This window comes from Lampetra planeri, chromosome 30 (assembly GCF_965212315.1).
Source record: "Lampetra planeri chromosome 30, kcLamPlan1.2.h2, whole genome shotgun sequence".
Lineage (NCBI taxonomy): Eukaryota > Metazoa > Chordata > Hyperoartia > Petromyzontiformes > Petromyzontidae > Lampetra > Lampetra planeri.
Window position 1 is genome coordinate 6,092,575 of NC_136136.1, and position 19,104 is coordinate 6,111,678.

Here is a 19,104-nt window from a genome sequence, read left to right on the forward strand (position 1 = left end):
CTGGGTGGGACACGTGTGTGCAGGATGAGGGGGCCGATTGCCAAAGACCGGCATTGGAGTGAGTCTCCACGAGTCCGACGATTCGGGGAAAATACGAAGGAGGCATCACAGCGATGCAACCCCGCTGCTCCTGACGCGTGGTTACCTGCCCGTGAAATTGTAGTTGCTGCTCTGCATCTACAGCAGCAGCCGTACGACAAGAGGACGAGGCAAAGAGGACCTAGGGCCGGATGGTGGTGGTCGTGGTGGGGGGATACTGTGAGGGCAGGTCTTGGGGGGGTCGCCGTGCGTCTACGGCGCAGCGGCTGTCGACTCTGGTGGAGGGAAGAATGCGATGCGCGGTGGCCACGATGACATCTTCGATCTTCATGTTGTTCATACGCGCAGCGATAGCGCGGCTGGTTTAACACGCACACACCAGTGGATTCGTGAAGCGTCTTGCCACGTGGAGTCAATGGCGCGCCGCTCGCATCCACTTCGTTCACGACAGCCCCGAGTTGGCTTCTGCGTCGGACGCAGACGCGACCTCCTCCCGCGCGCGACCTCTGGGCGAATAGAATTGACGAGTCGGCCCGGAGCTGCTCGTGCAGCCAAGACGCGTGTCGTGTTTTTGTTTATTTATTAAAAGTACATAGCCGGTATTTGTTTTGTTGTTGTTGTACAGAGTCGTTATTAATACATCGCATCGCGCGGTGCTAGTTACACAACGCAGCTAATTTACATTCCGCGCACGGCATCCGCTCAAGCGAACGATCGCGACGCACCTCCCTAAACTCTCCCCGCGTCGCGACTCCCATCGTCACCAAGGTGGCTGGGGGTGGTGTCCGGGAATCCGGGGTTAGAGCTACGGCGAGAGGCACCGGTGATCGAGTCCAAATGTCTCACGGTGCGATGGGACGGAAGGTTGCGGGCACCCTCTCCGTCGCCCGTCCTAGTAACGCGTGGACCGCAGAGCCAAACAAACAAAGCTGAACACGTGTAGGGCTTTCGCGACCGGTATTAGGAGGATTCACAATTGAGTTTTATTTTATTCTGGGGGTTAAAAGCACGTGTTGTAAAATGTCGCGTCGTTAACCCTCCGCCACCAGACACAGCAAATTGATGAAGCTGTCGCGTGATGAACAAACGTGGCTCAATGTATTAACTTCGTCAGCACATCTGGTAGTGTTGGAAATTGCCTGATGATGCTGGTTGTAACTACCAGCGAAACGCCCATACTATCTAATTGTTCCATGTGTTCTGGGTCCACTGAACTATGTAGCTCTTCTTTAGAAGCGACCTGGCCACAAATGATAGCTCAACGAAGTGGCGTATCACGTGGGAATTTATAGCAGTCAATTACTCGAAACGCGTGTTGATTATTAATGTGGAGGGAATAACGTGCAAACTCGAAATATACAGCAGGCGCCAGGGTCGGGTTCGGACCCACGACCTCCTGTATACAAAGAGAGGGAGTTAACATCTCGCCACCCACTAATGGTGCTGCTGCTGTTGCGGCAGTGACAAATCGGCCACGTTTGTTTCACGCGACAACTTTAATAATAACTGGCCGCGTGGGGCGGGTGGCGGAGGGTGTACGACGCAAAATATTTCTTAGGTGGCGATCTGAACCCAACCACCCCCCCCCCCCACAAATAAAAATCGATTATGAACCAAAATAAAAGCTGGGCAGGAGGAAGAGAAAAAGGCAGAAACGATCGAGAAAAAAAATTACAACCAAAAACAGCGACAAAAAAAAGACAAACAAAAGACCGTAAGGTCTGCACCACAGGGCAGAGGCCACCACAAGAAACACACATATATCACGGCAGCGCATGCAAAGGTAAACTATACACGGCACAGCAACGTCTTCTGCGAATCTCTGCGCGCGTCAAAGTTTCGGCTGTCTTCTGTTAAAACCACTGATTGGGGTCGGTCGGTTGCCTCTGCGTGCCTCAAACGTCCCGATGAGGACGTGGGATGTTTTAACAAAAGTGAAGTCAAAGTGCCCCCCCCCCCGTTCCCCGACACCCCCACCGTACCTAACCACACGACGAACAGTGCTCAACTCTCGTTAGAAGTCTCGCGCACAGTAACAATTGAAATTCCACATTGCTATGTCGGGGACCAGTGTGGCTATAGGACAGTGATGGGGAGACCGTTGCTCTTTAACGAGGGCCGCGATAGACTTCCAAATACCTTTAGGCAGGCAAGCTCGCGGAACGCTCAACACGCATTGGCGTTGTCCAGTAATAATAATAATAATGCAAACATCAAGTTAGGTCACATCTACACAGAAATGATTGGGCGTTCGATTTGGGGTGGGGGGGATAAAATTACAAACAGCATTGGCAGGTTAAATAATACCCCTCTCACCATCCACCTGGAGTGCTCGATTAGTGTGGTTATGATTGCATTGCAGTAATGACAATTGATTGATTGTGGTGCCATGTATCAGTGGTATGCCTCACGTGGTAGTGGTCCATACCACGTGGGATTCATGGGGCCACCAACTGTTGTGGACTGTAATTCACCCATCCCAGAGGGACGACGACGGGCCCAGTTGACCTCTGACCCAGGATTAATTTATAAAGTGGAAAAAATGATCCTCTGAACTAGGATTAATGTCTTCTTGGTTCTTTCGGTAAAGTCACGTAGAATGGAAGACTGAAAAGTCTGAAGACTCTGTCTTCTCGACAGACCTGTTCTGCACCTGAGGACGGCTGCTTGCGTTGTGGCCGAAACGTCGTGAGAATTATTTTATGTTTTATTTTATTATTTCCATTCTACGTGACTTTACCGAAAGAACCAAGAAGATGAATCCCTGCAGTCACGAAAGCTTTAAATCGAAATTTAAGATTAATGTATTAAAGTGGGATTTTATTTTTTTATATAACCGATTGGTGGAATGCATAGTGTGCCATTTGCTGAATACGAATGATACAGCTGTGAAGATTCATCACCTCCCTTCTCGGAATCGGGGGGGGGCTGGAGGAGGGGATCTAAACTTGAAATCCATTCTAATTTAAACACTTGGGGGGGCGGGGGGCCGGGGGGGAAGAGGGTGACTGTAGCGGCCTCTAGTGGTTGCAAGGGGTCATTTACGAACCGCGTTTACACGCAGCGCTATTCTATTCGAAGCGCAGTGAATCTTACGCACGCAGTTGCTGTCCGTCTGCTGTGTTTTTTTAGCAACGCTGCTGGCGCATAAACCACGCTCGCACGCGTGGCCCCAAAGAAGGCAAAACAAAACAGTTTGCCTTTAGAGGCTTAACCCCCTTTTCTTGATGACGACCGCTTGTGTTGTGATCGAAACGTCGTGGTTTTTATATTTATTATTTTTTCTATCTACGTGACTTTACCGATAGAACCAAAGAAGACGTATATTATAGGCAACGTTTTGGGCAAAGGCCTCGTGTAAATGAAGCACAGGCGACGTGCAGAAGCGTCATGGCCTGAAAAGCTGCCTATTAACGTCCGCTTCGCTTCCTTGTTGTTAGCTTCAGATCGACATCGACGCGTCGGTATAACCTCTGCTAATAGTTACGCCAAGAAACGGACAAATACGGTGAACAAGGCGCGCGACTTACACTTAGCACTGTACAAGAGTGGCAGTGATTTTGTTGTTGAACTCTCAGAAAAAATAACGCGTGTGAACACACACGTCTGCAATTCATTAACCGTGAACCAAAAACTTGTTTTATTTTACCAGGTCCACTGAGCTATGTAGCACCTTTTCAGAAGCGACCTGGACACGAATGATAGCTCAACGAAGTGGCTTATCACGTGGAAGTGTATAGTAGCCAAATACTCTAAACGCACGTTGATTCTAAATGTGGGAGGGAAAACCGGAGGACCCGGAGAAAAATCCACGCGACCACGGGGAGAACATGCCAACTCCAAATATACAGCAGGCGTCAGGGTCGGGATTGAACCCACGACCTCCCGTATACCAGGCGAGGTAGTTCACATCTCGCCACCGAATAAAAGAATTGCGAAGCAAACACACAAACACACAGAATCTCATCGCGCTCCCTGTTCGACAATATCTGCGAAAAAATATAATAATAATAATGCATTTCTTTAATATATATCTGAAACGTATTAACTTGTTTGTGTTTTTTTTTTAAATCTTCAATTACCGCACTTGATAACTATACAGACAGCAGGCAGCAGCGTGGTTTATGTCGTGTTTGGGAGTAATACAATTGCAATAACAACATCAACAATAATAATTCATAGGGATGCAGTCTTGGCATTTCATTCAAATAAAAGGGTTTGTTCCTTCAAAAAGAATTCGACTATCCACACACACACACCCATATACTGTACCAAGGTTAGAAAACCAACATTGCGTCGGGTTTCGTGGTCGCTGCTGCCGCATAGCTCGCCGTTGTGATTTTCAGGTTGCGCCGCGCGTAGTTCGCTGTGACGTCCGACGTTTCGCACCCACGTGCTGGGAGCTTATATCGGGAACGGGGCCCGCTTCGACTCGACTGAATACATTCGCCCGAATAGACTTGACAGAATCGACCCCCAATGCGATCGAATCAAGCCAACCGAACGAATGCAACAGATGAAATTCAACCGAATCAATTCAAATGAATCGTCAGTTCAAGTGACTCAATTCAAGTGAATCAATGACATTCCACCGAATCAATTCAGTTTCAGGAGAGACGGGTAATGGCCATCTATCAATAGAATCGATTAAAGCGAACAAAGTCCGTTTCCACCGATTCAGTTCGGTTACCGAAGAATCTGCCAGCTCAGCCAACACAACGCGTGGTCCCAGCTTCCGCAGGAGGCGGACTTATTTCCTGAAGGTAGCTCGTGGCGCGTGGGAGTGAAACGTCAGGACATCGAGCCCAATGACCCACGGTACGGACCTCGCAAGCGCGCCGGGCAGAGCTACATCCCAACATTAACAGCCGCCTCCCCCCTCCACAACCCCGTGGACGAGCCGGCTGGAAACAAACAAAAAAACCCCCCCAGCGGAATTCGCTTCTGTTCGGAACCTTCCGTCGTTACCCCGGGGGCGGCGGGCGGCTCCGGCAGAGGTGGCGCCGGAAACCCCGTTTGGCTGCGCGTGTGTGCGTGCGTGCGTGACAGAGAGACAGAGAGAGAGAGAGAGCCGTGGGGCACTAGCGGCCGGGCAGCAGGGCCCACGGGATGGGCAGGCACTGGCTGCCCCGCTGCGACGCGATGAAGCCGGCGTCGCACGTGCACCGGAAGGAGCCGTCCGCGTTGACGCAGCGGCCGTTGGCGCAGGGTGCGGGGGCCTCCTCCTCGCACTCGTCGATGTCTGAAAGCAGAAGGGCGACGGGCGATGGGAGGGCATCATCATCGTCGTCGTCGTGGCACCTCCGATTAGCACGGTTGGTTACGTACGGTGTGAAAGAAGTCCTATCGTAGATTTATATAGTGTCTCCGATTAGCAGAGTAGGTTACGTACGGTGTGAAAGAAGTCCTATCGTAGATTTATATAGCACCTCCGATTAGCACAGTAGGTTACGTACGGTGTGAAAGAAGTCCTATCGTAGATTTATATAGCGCCTCCGATTAGCACGGTTGGTTACGTATGGTGTGAAAGAAGTTCCTATCGTAGATTTATATAGCGCCTCCTCTGCCTGCAGCCAGCCTCATTGCTTCAAGGCGCTATATAAAATGGCCACGAGTGGTTCGTAATCCGTGTGTTTGAATTCTGTCTCTCGATAAGAGGCCGACCGAAATTCGGTTTCGGCGCCGAAAGTTGGCAAATGGCCTCTTTCGGCATACTTTCGGTTTTGGCCGAAAGTACATTTTTTAACTTTCGGTCTGGTTTCGGTTTCGGCTGAAACTGATATTGACTTTCGGTCGTCATTCGACAACCGAAGATCTATTTTTAGAATATAACACTAGTGCTACGTCTATCACTCTGCCTATCGGCCGGTCAGTCGGCGCTAGGCAATCCTATGCGATAGGCTGCAAACACACACAGGTCAGCAGCAGCAGCAGCTTGGGAGCGAGGTTACAGCCGCAACCACGGTCTGCTAATGTAGATATGAATGCGGAAAAACTGTTGTTTCTTAACTACAACATTCGTTTGTTTGGATATAATTACTAAGTAAGTAACACCTAAAGATTTGATATTTAGCGACTCTTACTGCAGGCTCTGAATGATTAGTTCTAGATTTCTTTTTAATTAAAGTAGCATTGCATCATGACATATTTCATAAATCTTGTGTTCGGTAACTTCGGTTATATACCTTTCTGTTTCGGTCTTGGTCGAAAGTGTAGTTAAACTTTCGGCTTCGGTTTCGGCCGAAACCAGAAATTCAGTTTCGGTCTGCCTCTACTCTCGATGGCATTCCAATTCAAGTGTGCATACTTCTTGCACTACTTCTTTTCTCGGCTTTCATTTCGCTTTCTTTGTCAACGGCAAATTAATTTTCGCCACGTACATCGCAGAGGGCAACATCCACTGAGTAGCACGTGAACACAAAACGGAGATCAGAAGTGGGTGTCACGGTGGCGAGATGTTCACTACCTCTCCAGGTATACAGAAGGTATTGGGTTCGATCCCGACCCTGACGCCTGTTGCATATTTGGAGTTTGCGTGTCTCTCTCCACGTGGTCTCGTGGATCTTTCTCCAGGTCCTCTGTTTTTTTCCTCCACATTAAGAACCCATGTGCGTTCAGAGTATTGGGCTGCTATAAATTTCCACGTGATAAGCCGCTTCGTTGAGCTGTCATTTGCTCAGTGGGCTTTTACCTGGTAAAATAAATAGAGCTCATAGTTTTTTTTACTTTAGTTTAGGAGTGAGACAACACGAGGAGGAGGAGGGGGCTTCGGCGAATCCAGGGATTAACCCCAACTCGTGGTCGTCACGGCCGCGACGGAACGTGTCGGCGATTGCCGGCCAGCGAGCACCCACCGACGCAGACGACGCTGAGGTTGTCGAGCTTGTACCCCACGTAGCAGTCGCACGTGAAGCCCTCAGGGACTCGAACGCAGCGGCCGTTCTCGCAGCCGTGCGAGATGCCACACTCCTCTGCCTGGAGTCCCTCTCGGTACGGGTACGAGCCTGCTGCTGTCGCCGCCGCCACCGCCAGCACCGCCATCGTCACCGCCAGCACCGCCATCGTCACCGCCACCACCGCCACCGTCGGCACCGCCATCGTCCCCGCCACCACCGCCATCGTCACCGCCACCATCGTCACCACCACCACCGCCATCGTCACCACCACCACCGCGAGCATTCACACGCGGCACACGCAACGCAACCATTGCTCAACGCGAAGCAACCGCCGCTCAAATTATTTCTTTAAGATTAGTTAAAACTCACACCTCTATTAAATTGTCTGTTTATAGTTATTAGCAAAAAATTGTTACTGGATATGTCAATGGGCTTTGGCTGGCGAAGAAAAATCTCGTCCTGGAACTTGGTTTCGCTTTACGCCGCTTTACTTCAAGTCGCACTTGATCCAGAAAGTAACCACGACGTTAACCTAGGAGTGACCGTACTGGCAGGCATCAGGGTCGGAATCGAACCCACGATCTCCCGTATACCAGGCGACGTGGTTAACATCTCGCCACCTCTGCGCCCTATCTGTGAGCGACGGGGGAAGCTGCTTCCCTCTCTCCTCCGCACCTTCGTCGGGAAGGAAGATGGGGACGTTGTCCTCGTAGAAGCCCACGGAGGCACCGGCGGCGGCAGCTGCGGCACCGCGATCCAGGAAGTTGGGCTCTGGCTCGGGCAGGTAGTGCGGGCCGGACGCGCCGTCTCCGCCAATGCCGCCGTACGGCCCGGAATAGCCGAACGACGGGTCGAGCGAGTGGCCAAAGTTGTCCACGTCCGTCCTCATGCGGATGTTGCACAGCAGCGCGTAGTCGTCTGAGATGGGAGGTGGAGGTGGAGGGGCGCGGGGAGGGATTAGCGGCCAAGGAGAGCAAAGTGACGTTGGTCGAGTTCGTGGTAAGAGATAGGCGGGTGTAGAATATCGAGTTTCACGTTGAGTTTGTCTAGCCGGCGGGTGGTAGTCGACACATTGGCATAGTCTCGTGTGCAAGAGTGACACCTGGAGTCACCAAAATGATGGAGGCGCCTCCGATTAGCACGGTTGGCTACGTGCAGTGTGAAAGAAGTTCAACACACGTCCGTGCATACAAAATGAGCGTTGCAACGAAATCAGGGCACCTGATTTCTATTCGCGATGTCAGCATCGTGGGACAGAGAGGGCATTTGGAAATCCGGCAGAGTAGGTAGTGTAATCCCGAGGGTGTAGCGCATATCTATGTATGGTAAACTTCTTTCACGCCGTACGTAGACAACTGTGCTATTAGTACAAGATTGCCTTTACAAAAAAAATTCAGAAAGTTTCAGAAAAATGGTTTTAAATTAGACAATAGTCAGAGCACTCTTCTCGATTTGCTGCTTTGGGATTGGTGTTTCTCGGATGACACTCAAACCGATATTTTCTTATTCATAATAGAGTTATTTTTGGGGGGTTAGATCGCGTAAATATATAAATGTGTCGTTCAAACCCTCCACCACCCGACGCAGCCATCTCGTAAGGGTTGTCACGTAAACAGAACGTGCCAATTCGTCACTAGTACAGCACTAGTGTAGTATATAGTGTAGTGTATAGTGTAGTATATAGTGTAGTGTATAGTGTAGTATATAGTGTAGTGTATAGTGTAGTGTAGTATATAGTGTCGTGTATAGTGTAGTATATAGTGTAGTATACTAGTACAGCATCACCGGTGTGTTGCAGAGCCAAGCCACAACATTTACAATCTGAGTACGACGTTTCGCCAGTAATTACAACTAGCTTCATCAGGAGAAGTCGAACTGTTCCGTTCCTTATATAGAGGCGTAGATGTGGTGAGCACGCTTCTGCGCTTTTGCGTCACGTGGGGGGGATTACTGAGGCAACGTACATCATGCGAGCCCGTTAAACTTGGTTGTGAAAGCCTACGTGTTAAACTGATATTTTGTCATCCTTGGTGTTGGACTTCATCCTAATTAGGTGAAAACCGAAATTAAAACGCGATGATATTTTGCGCGCGGTTGTCGGTAACAGGCTGAGATAATCAACTCACCGCACTGGAGTGCCCAGCTGAATCATTGGGGACGGCCAAAACCCGGATTGGGTCCCAGGGATTCGGCGATGCCAGCTCAGCATCTCTAACCTTGGCCGACGGCTCATAACTCCCAGAGAAGTTGAGGAATGTCCGCGCCAGCGGTCGGCGCCAGAAACGCACGAAGCGGTCGCACGCGACCGGGGGCTCTGGGTCGCTTCGCGGTGCTCGTCATCGCCGGTGCGGCACTGGTCACTGCCGGAAACGATACTTGCCATCGCCTATACGGTGCTCATCATGGCTCGTCATCACTCGTCATCACTGGTACGGTGCTCATCATCACTCATCACTCGTCATCACCGGTACGGTGCTCATCATGGCTCGTCATCTCTCGTCATCACCGGTACGGTGCTCATCATGGCTCGTCATCACTCGTCATCACTGGTACGGTGCTCATCATGGCTCGTCATCACTCGTCATCTCTCGTCATCACCGGTACGGTGCTCATCATGGCTCGTCATTACTCGTCATCACTCGTCATCACTCGTCATCACTGGTACGGTGCTCATCGCCGGTACGGTGCTCGTCATCGCGGACAAGAGTGAAGAATTCACGCGGCGGCGGCAGCGCGGACCGCTTCAATCGCCAGAGACCGAGAGACTAAGAGCGCCAGCCCCACTTATGCGAGCAACAGACAGAGTCAGTTATGCTCAGCATGAATGTTTTTGTGTGCAGTCATATTTGGCGACCCGGCGAGAAGGCATCGATTCGCAACGCTCGTGCAGGCGGTTTAATGGCGGGCCCCGGCCGAAATCTGGATTCGAACCCAGGTCAGCGACTTGACCTTTTGCTGCCAACCCGGCCACCTGCAAAGCGTGGAATTTGAAGCGAAACTGAGGACTTAAAGGGCGCGAGGTTAAAAATAAGGAGAGGTCGGACGTATTTTGGAGAACTCTCCCGGGACGATGATAACGGGAGTGGCAGCGCCTCGAGGCAGCCGCGAGCCGCCGTCAAGTTTGCGGATCCTGGTGCAAGTGGAAGGGGGTGGGGCAGAGGGGGGTGGGTGGGGGGCCGTGACGACGACGGTGGCGTTTGACAGCTTTCCCCGCCGGTACGATCGCGAGCGGAGCGAGATCCACGTGCGACGTGATCAAAGAGATGATCCGGATGAGGCCACCGGCGACGAGGTTTTAGAAAATAAAAGAAAAGGGGGCCGTGAGGGGTTGGGCACACGGAAAAATCCAACATTCGTGTTTTGAACGTCAGCAATAAAAAAATGGTAAAGAGAAAAAAACTAGACGTGATGCGGAATTTCCGAATAAAAAAATAATCCAACGTGAACTTAAAAAGAAAAGGCTTGACAAAAAGCTAAGTCTAAGTATTGCAATTTTAATAACGGGCCAAAAAAATATAATATGAGACAGTCGCATCCTCTCTGTGCCGATTAGGGAATCGTGAAATAACATCAGATGTTTAAAATAACCTGAAAAGCGTCCTTGGAAGTTGTAGAAAGGAAATAAACAGATAAACGATGCGGCGAAAATTCCGACGTGCGGAAAACAACCGGCACGCTCAGCGGTGACGCGCTTCTTGGAAGTGCGTGACAAATGTCCCCACGAAGTGTGCTTTCAATTTCCTTTGTATCCGCTTCAAGAATGTTTTCTCGCCTTCAGTTGTCTCTGCCGCGCCTGGCGTTTAGGCGGTGCCAGCCCCCCGAACATCGGTGACGATTCCACAAAGTTATTCAAGACCAAGGGCAGCCACACCCCCCCCCGCCGCCCCCCGCCCCCCCCCACCCCCCCGTGGCCACGGACGACGCCTCACAACAAACACCAAACACCAGCGAGCGACCTCTCGCAGATGACCTTTTGGCTTCGCGCAGCTGACTCGGGTGCAACTGAGAATTATTAGGAGCATTGCTGCTGCTGGTAGCAATTCCAAAAACAAATATTGCAACGCTTGCGTTGTTTTTCTTCCGACGGCTGTGTCCAGAGTTGGGATTTTGTGACTTCCTGCGTCACGGTCAATGGTAAGTGAGAATGGCCACCAGTTAATTGTCCAGGAAAGCCTCGTCGTGCCTCGAGGCTGATTTGAGGAGGTGCCATTGCTACATTGGGATCTCGGGGCGTTTGGCCAACTCCATTCATGGGCGGTTGATTTGACGTGGGAGGAAACGGGAAGACCCCGGAGAAAACCCACCACCCTGTACCAAAGAGGGTGACACTCAGCACTGCCATACCCTGGCCACCTCCCCCCCCACCGCACCCTCCCCATCACGCCTAAAACACCTGGCAAGCCATGGTGGTGGTCACCCATCCAAGTACCGAGCAGGCACAAGCCTGCTTAGCTTCTCAGATCTGAGGACACTGCACGCGTTCAGGGTGAAGTCACCCTGGGACACTTCTGAGTGACTGCAAAGCAAGCGGCGATGGACGTGGATGCGCTGCCAGAAATGAAAATGCGACCGTACTGTATTTAATTTCAGATCCAAATGTGCGCGCTTTAAATTAATTTAGAGCAATTTCAATTTTACAATTAGAGACGAAATCCCACAGCTGCCCTTAACTCATAGAAGGCATGCAGAACAACCACACCCCGTCCCTCCCCCACCCAGCCCACCCACGAAACAGGGCCCCGCGTGGCACAAAGTCACGGAATTCATTTCTTAAAAAAAAACCCAACGAAAATAGAATCTGTATCGCTCGAATAAATAGTTTTTTTTTTACAGAATAAAAAAAATTGGCCACGGTGGACCGCAGTAGGGGTAAAAAAAAAGAGCTAAAAGAATTCCACGCTGCGGTCCGGAGCGGAATCTTCACGTCGCGTCGGCGCGGAGACTCGACGGCCCGATGACGATGTCAATGCGGGAACTTTCGCACCGCGTGCCGTTCGAGGTGAACGTGAATGAACCCCCATCCCCCTCCTCCCACCCAACATTGACGCCACCCATCGCCAATGTGAGAGAAGTTAATTCGCGGAAATACTGCCCGACGCTCGCCGTCGCGAAAACCAATTTTCGCTTGTTTTGAAACGTTTTAGAAAGCCGCGGGGGACGCACGCCAACCGCAGAAAGCTGGCTGGGGAACTCCATCAAGATACCGCGTGGAAATTCGTTCGGTTAACCGCGCGGCGCTCGTAGCATTGTCGGTGACGCGGTTCGAGTTCCCGAGCCAAGGGCCTGTTTATTCGACCCCCGGAATTCTCCGGCTTTCTCTGCCGGTTTGCCGCGTGACTCTTGAGGTGTGGAGGAACTCGGAGCGATTGGCTTCATGCGCTCGCGTCTGGGGGTTGCCAATTAAAACAATTACGGCGTTTCGCGTGTTATTTATGCAACCGCTCGGCGGGTTCGTCGACGGGTTTGGCCTTGGCGGTGTTGCAACGGCGAACGAGACTGACCCGCCACCCCCCCCTTCCCCCCACCCCCACCTCCTCCCCACCCACCCACCCCCTCTCCCCTCCACCCCCCCATCCCCAGCCCCCCCCGTTCCATGGCACAAGGTCGAGTTTCCCAATGAAGTAATTTCCACCGTTCGACAAACGCTGGGCACCGCCAACTCTTCCGCGCAGCATCGTTAGCGAAACACGCCGGTCAAGGTGCCACTTGGGTGCACTCGCACAATGAGCAACATTTGGGTTGATAAAACAAAAACAAAAAATATATTAAACATGATTTTTGTTCTTCCACTTACAGGAAAGATACATATGTAATAACAAAAATATGTAACCAACTAGCCATCTAGCTAACCACTCACGAGCACTATCACTCCCTACTGACCGTCACCAAATAGCCATCTAGCTAATCATACAGCAGCATTTCCCACTAAACCCACCCAACCATCCAACGCAGCCATTAGCCAGAGCTCCCCCTCCCCTTCACACCCCCCCCCCCCCCGTTGGGAGTCTGCAGAGGCCGGCACCTGAGGACTTGGGGGGGCAGAAGGCGCACTCGGGGCCCCAGGCCTCGCCGTAGAGGCAGCAGCACTCTGTGTAGGTCGTCTGGCGCCCCACGGGCTTGCTGCACATGAAGGAGCGAGACAGCTCCGTCCAGCAGATGTCCACGTGGACGTTGTCCAGGTGCTCGTCTGCGCGGGGGCGGGGAATGGGGGGGGGGCGCGGTGTGGTCACACACGGCCATCGGACATCCTTCCCGTAACGCAAACTCAACAGCAACACCGGTGTGTGAGACTCTAATAGTGAATATATATACGCGTAAAATAGGTGACGTTTCGAGCAATGGCCCATCTTCAGACGTAGATCGCTAGGGTGTTGCCGCCCGTCCCGGCTATCCCAGGATGATTGCCCGGCTTGGTCAGGTGGCTGTACTGGCCAATCTGTAAGTGTTCCCACTGACAAGTCGCGTTGTGGTTAGCTGCCTGCTGGTCGATTGGTACACTCATAAGGCAAAGGTCAGTCGAGAGCTACACGTTGCTCTCTTAGACAAAGCACATACGATCGTACGCCACTGCCCATCGTCAGCAAACCGAGTCATTTGCCTCTGGAGTGTGACGCTAACGTCGGGAGAAAGCCCCTCCCCTCCCACCCAGCGCAAGCCCTAAAGCAGATCGATCGACAGCGCTCGGCACGACCCCCGCGGGAGGGGGGGGGGGTCTCTCTTTCCGATCCAAACCTCCTAAATCAGCGCGCCCGCCTCGGTTAGCGGGAAGCGGAGGAACGTCCACCGCGGCACGACGATGGGGTCCAAGCAGGGGGCTCAACGACGTGGGCTGAGTTGTCGAGAGCGGAGGGGCAGGGGGCAGGGGGTAGGGGGCAGGGGGTAGGGGGTAGGGGGCAGGGGGCAGGGGGCAGGGGCTTAACCTTGGGAGGGGTGGCTGAGGGGAGACATTGGGGGTTGCCGTGGGGGTGTTTGTGCCGGGGCGATGGTTAAGGCTAAGAATTCGGATCGGCGGGAGGACGAGTACTCGTGGCTGGATGGCTGGTCGCCCTAGAAGGGTAGTGTTAGGGGTAAGGCACCTCCGACGAGCACGGTTGGCTACGTACGGTGCGAAAGAAGTTCGACAACACGTACGTGCAGCAGGCGATTGCATGGGTCGCGGTGGTTAAGCGTTTGGGTCAACGGGAGGGCTCGAGCCATTATTGACCTTCCTTTCTAAATCAATCCGACTCAAAGCTTGGTGCGTTCGATCGGCAACAGCTCCCCTCCATTCTGCTGCACCCCAACCCCCACCACCCCAACCCCCCCCCCCCCACCACCCCCCCCCCCCACCTCCCACGCCACCTCAACTTTGCGTCGCCGCTCGTCGCTTCTGGCGCGGAGTGTGTACCGGCGGGGCCGCTGCGGTTGACGCAGCGCTTGCCCGTGTCGTCCAGCACCAGCGGCGGCGTGCAGAAGCAGTTGTAGCTGCCCTCGCTGTTGTAGCACTGCCCGTCCAGGCAGCTCCCGGGGCTCTGGCACTCGTCGATGTCTGCGGAGGTCCGGGCCGCCCGCGCGCGGGGGGAGAGGGGCACAACAACAAATGTAATGGGGTCGCAGTCGAACTCGATCGCCGGCTCGCGTGGGTCTCCCCGTGAGAACTCCGCATTCATGTGGCGGGGGTGAGTCTGTCCGCAGGGCAACCACCGATGACTCTCCTCCTCCCCCCGCCCCCCACAAAGTGGTGCTCACAGAAGTCACGTGATTTACACGAGGCTCCAGCTGGTGTCGACAAAGAGATGAGCGGAGAAGATGTTAACCACCTTCAGATTTGATTTGTTGGTATCATAGTCGTTAAAACGTCCAATGGAAATTAACTACAAAAATTTATATGGAAGAGATTAACAAGGAAGGCTGCAAAAAGCAGGGATTGAGATCAAGTACGAGCAAAAACAAAAAGTATCGTACGACGAGCCCACGAAACATCTCGAGGTATTGACAGGAGGAACACGACGGGAGGAACGCGGCAGGAGGAACGCGGCAGAGGAACAGGGCAGGAGGAACGCGGCAGGAGGAACGCCAGAGCCCAGCATGTGCACCTAGGGCAGCTACCGAAGGTGGAACCTGGGGATCAAAACGGTGAACCGTAGAGGTGGACGAGAGGAAGTTTGGGGTCGCTTTTGGAATAATAATGAAAAGCAACGTGCACGGTGTGCCCAGACACGCATAATCAGTGTGTGTTACCTACTACGACATGTGGATCAGAAACTGGACCACAGCTCACAGATGTAGGTAATTGTATATTTCTATTAAATGTCGCAACAACAAAACATTTAAAGAATTCAAATCCATACCGTTTGCAAAAAAAAAAGCCAAACCAAATGTGCAGTAAATATTCAATTAAACACGCGCATGGGATTATTTATTTTGACAGCGCGCTTTATTTATCGGACTCCTAGGAGATGAGCCCGGCTTTTAGCTCACGCAGCGCTGGCCCCTCGCTCGCTCGCTCGCCCACTTGCCCGCTCAGCCCCCTGGCAGGCGAAAAATAAACCGGGGCCAAAGACAAGGTCGACGCATCGCCGCCCACGCCGCCCACGACGCCTCGACTCTCGCGGCCTCCGCGCCGTGCAGCGGGAGAATCGCGGGCGGCGCTTGTGGAGGAAGCTGACGGTGCGTGCCGACGACGGGACCCGTGGTTCTGTGGCCGGTGCGACGGTCGTTGAAGGGAAAGGTGCAGCCGTGAAATTATTGTTATTATTCGCTTGCACCACCACTGGCGCGAGTGATGGCCTTTGCTCGGGAGATCTAGAAAGCACCACCCCCCCCCCCCTTTTCCTAGAGTGTATTTGGCCTTCTCTTCCTTGCCGGCCAGACATCTCGATAAAAGGTGGGAGACCCACACGCGACCTGCCAATGGACCGTCGACTGAGCGCGCGCCGCGACCCCGTCTAGACCACTGGGTGGACCAGTGCGGCGCAGGAGGATTGAAAGAAACTCGCTCCGTCGCCTGAACAGCGTCGTCAGGATATCAAATCGATGGAAGCGGCGACCTCTGGTTCCACAGTACCAGCGCGTCCCGACCGTTACGCCAAAGCAGCACAACGATGACACGCTCTGTGTGTGCTTTTTTAAAGACTCTTTACGGCTCCTGCTGGAGGTCCTGCCGAAAACAAACTCTCTGACCTTCCTCCTCCGGCATCTCCTGACCAACGCCATCCTTGCAACCCCCCACCGCGCCACCCCTGCCCCCCCCCCACCCACGCCAACATCGCTCTTCCCACGTTAAGCCCGGGCGCATAGCACAGCGGCCGTAAAGCGTCGGGGCCGTGGCGCCAGCGAGCCCCCCGCCCCCCCCCTCTCTCTCTCTCGGTGGGGGTCTCTGTTGAGCGAAATCTTGAAGTGCAGACCCGGGGCCTCGAGGCGTTGACTCCGTGGCAGCCACGGCGCCGCCTATCCCCTCCCCACCACCCACTCTCTCTCTCTCGCTGTTTGTTTTAACGGGCGCAGTGCGCGAGTCGCTTTCTGACTCAGGGATCCGCGCCCAGGCTTCCTTAAACGAGCCGTTAAATTGTTACGGGTCAATGTGTTTTTATTATATATATAATTCTTTTTATTTTATTAAACGCTGGGATTCAATTGTAAAAAAAAAATTTGACGGCCGCGCGTATTGTTGTTGTGAAATCGCGTTTCCGATTCGTCGCGTTGTTGTTGAATTCGGGGGGGGGGGGGTGGAAATTGTCCGGCGATGTTTTTTGTTTTTGTAATCGCGGATGCTGGCTGGCTGGGAACGCCAAGCGATCACAGCGAACACGCGACGGCGCTACTGAAGGCGCAATAGATAAGAGCGAGTGCGTTCATTGACCTGAGCGAGCTTATCGGAAGAACTCGAGGAGGAAGAGTTGAGCAGTGCGAGGGGGGGCAAGGCAGAAATAGAGGTTTTGTGACCTGCAGTGTGGTGAGCGAATGTTTGAGTGTGGTAAGCAAAGTGTCATGAGTGTGTATGTGCGTGTGTGTGTGAGTTGTGGTTGGCACAGTAGGGGGCAGAGGTGGTGCATCAGCCAGTCATCTCGGTCATCTTAGTCAGTCGACCCGTGGCACCTGGGTCTGCCCCGTGACCACCTGCCAGCGGGCGTTAAACACTTCACGTGGCCTCAACGTGCACCTAGCCTGTCACAAGCGCCGTGGTGACATCACCGCCACCTAGTAGCGAATAGCGGTTGTTGTTGTGTGTGAGTGTGTGGCCAAGTGCGTGGCCAAGTGTGTGGAGTGTGTGTGGGGAGCGGCGGCGTCGCGGTTAGCACACTGCGCTACGAACCCGGCGACTTCCGCTCACGGCTGCCACCAGTGACGATTATCTGAACCAGTTCTGGGCCTCCCCTTGATCGAGTCAGCCTCAAATGAGTACCTGGTGCGGTGTGTAAACATCGTCACTTGGGAGACAAAGGCTGCCGGGCATGGCACCCGGCCGAACAGCACTTGCCCTGACAGTCTATTCAAAAGGCTACATGGGGGATCTTTGTCTTTGTGTGAGTGACAACGAAGGCCGGCACGGCACAAGAGGAGGTGGGTGGCCAGCACCATGCTTGGCTGTCTCCCCAGTGCTAATGTTTACACACCACGCCAGGTCCTCAAGGAGGCCCAAAACCCATTCACATTCGTCGCTGGTGTTGGCCATGAGCGGGAAAACCAACTCCGGTCGGCAGGTTCATTTCGCAGTTCGCTAGCCACAACACTTTTGCTCCCCACAGTCACGTGCACACATACATACAAATAGAGACAAAGATCCCCGTTATAGCCTTAACAAGCTGTTGGGACAAGTGCTGTTAGCGAGCACCTATTAAGGTCGGCACGGCACACGAGGGGGTGGTTGGCCAGCACCACGCACGGCTGCTTTTGTCTCCTCAGTGGCGATTTTTTTTATACATCGCACCAGATATTCATTTCAGGCTGAGTCGACCTAGGGTAGGCCCAGGAAAATGTTTAAATAATCGTCACTGGTGTTGGTGGCCAGCGAGCGGGAATCAAATTCGTGTCGCCGGGTTCCTTCGTAGTGCAGGGCGCTAACCGTTGCGCCACCGTTCCCCAAAACAAAAACACGCACACACGCACACGCAAACGCACGCACACGCGCGTACACAGCCACACGCGCGCGTGCGCTCGCGCGCACACACATAGCTTCACGGAACCGTGGAAAAACCAACACAATTACATGAATGGCGAAAATGTGCCGCGGGTAACGCGAGCCAAGACGCGTCCCCCGCGGGGAGGAAGCTGGCCCGGTGCTGGGTCCGGCAGCCTGGACCCCCCCCCCGTCCACGCCCGGCCCGGCCTGGCCAGGCCGAGCCGGAGCGTAGCTGCGGTTTGGTGAAAAAATGCGGCCGTGGAAGTCCGAGCCACGGAGGCCCCCCACCTCCCCACCCCCTTGAACGGTTTCAGATGGTGGCTGAAACGTCCCCCGCCGTGGGGAATGGGAGGTTAAAAAAAAAGAGGACTCGACTCCCCCCCCACCCCCCCACCCCCCCTCCTTGGTGGTTTCCAAGACTGAAATGTAACATTTCACTGAGGGTTACTCGATACGCTGTTAGAAACCCTATCCATCTGACAAGTCTTTGGCAGCGGTACGGTCAAATGTAAATTAACGATTCGAGCGAGGGCAAAACACAAAAAAACTACAATGTGCATGTTTAACGGGAGAAAAATGAGGGGCCCCATCTGCAATGCGCGACCAAACGCCGTAGGCACGGAGAAAAAAAAACTGGATTTGAAATATTAAGTGAGACGATGATCGAGCGACCAACTGAAAAAAATTAAAATCCATCCCTGCAAATGAAGTTGTCAGCGACATTTGGTTAAGCGACTCTTACCGTCGAATTCCTCGCTACTTTGTCCGAGAAAGAGCGAAAGAGAGCGAAGGAGAGAACGGGGGGGGGGTGGGGGGGGAGGGGAGCAGCGATAGCGAGAACGGGAAACGAGAGACAGGGGAGCCGGAGAGGGTCAAATGGCGCAGAATGGGTGAGTGAGTGAAATCGTGGCGTACGCCGCCTGCAGAGCGTGTGGGAGCCGTGGAGTGAAAATGTGGGAGCAGAGGATGTGCGTGGCGGTGTGATGAGGATAATGATTTGCATCAATGAATCTCTTAAATGCCACAGCATCTCAAAGCAGATGTCGTAAATTTGCGGCCCTGTCAATC

At 53.2% G+C, this 19,104-nt stretch overlaps 1 protein-coding gene across 1 annotated transcript in view; it reads right to left on the reverse strand.

Annotated features, from left to right (window-relative positions):
- Positions 1-596: 596 nt before the first annotated feature.
- The window catches only part of LOC144728859 (latent-transforming growth factor beta-binding protein 1-like), a 108,178-nt gene continuing 89,670 nt past the window's right edge, over positions 597-19,104 (reverse strand). Inside the window, exons 39-43 of the mRNA XM_078608550.1 lie at positions 14,323-14,463; positions 12,958-13,122; positions 7,611-7,853; positions 6,894-7,046; positions 597-5,281 (exon numbers count right to left, since the gene is read on the reverse strand). Of these exons, the coding sequence (XP_078464676.1) occupies positions 5,121-5,281; positions 6,894-7,046; positions 7,611-7,853; positions 12,958-13,122; positions 14,323-14,463 (863 nt within the window). The 3' untranslated portion in view covers positions 597-5,120. The remainder of the gene's footprint in view (positions 5,282-6,893; positions 7,047-7,610; positions 7,854-12,957; positions 13,123-14,322; positions 14,464-19,104) is intronic.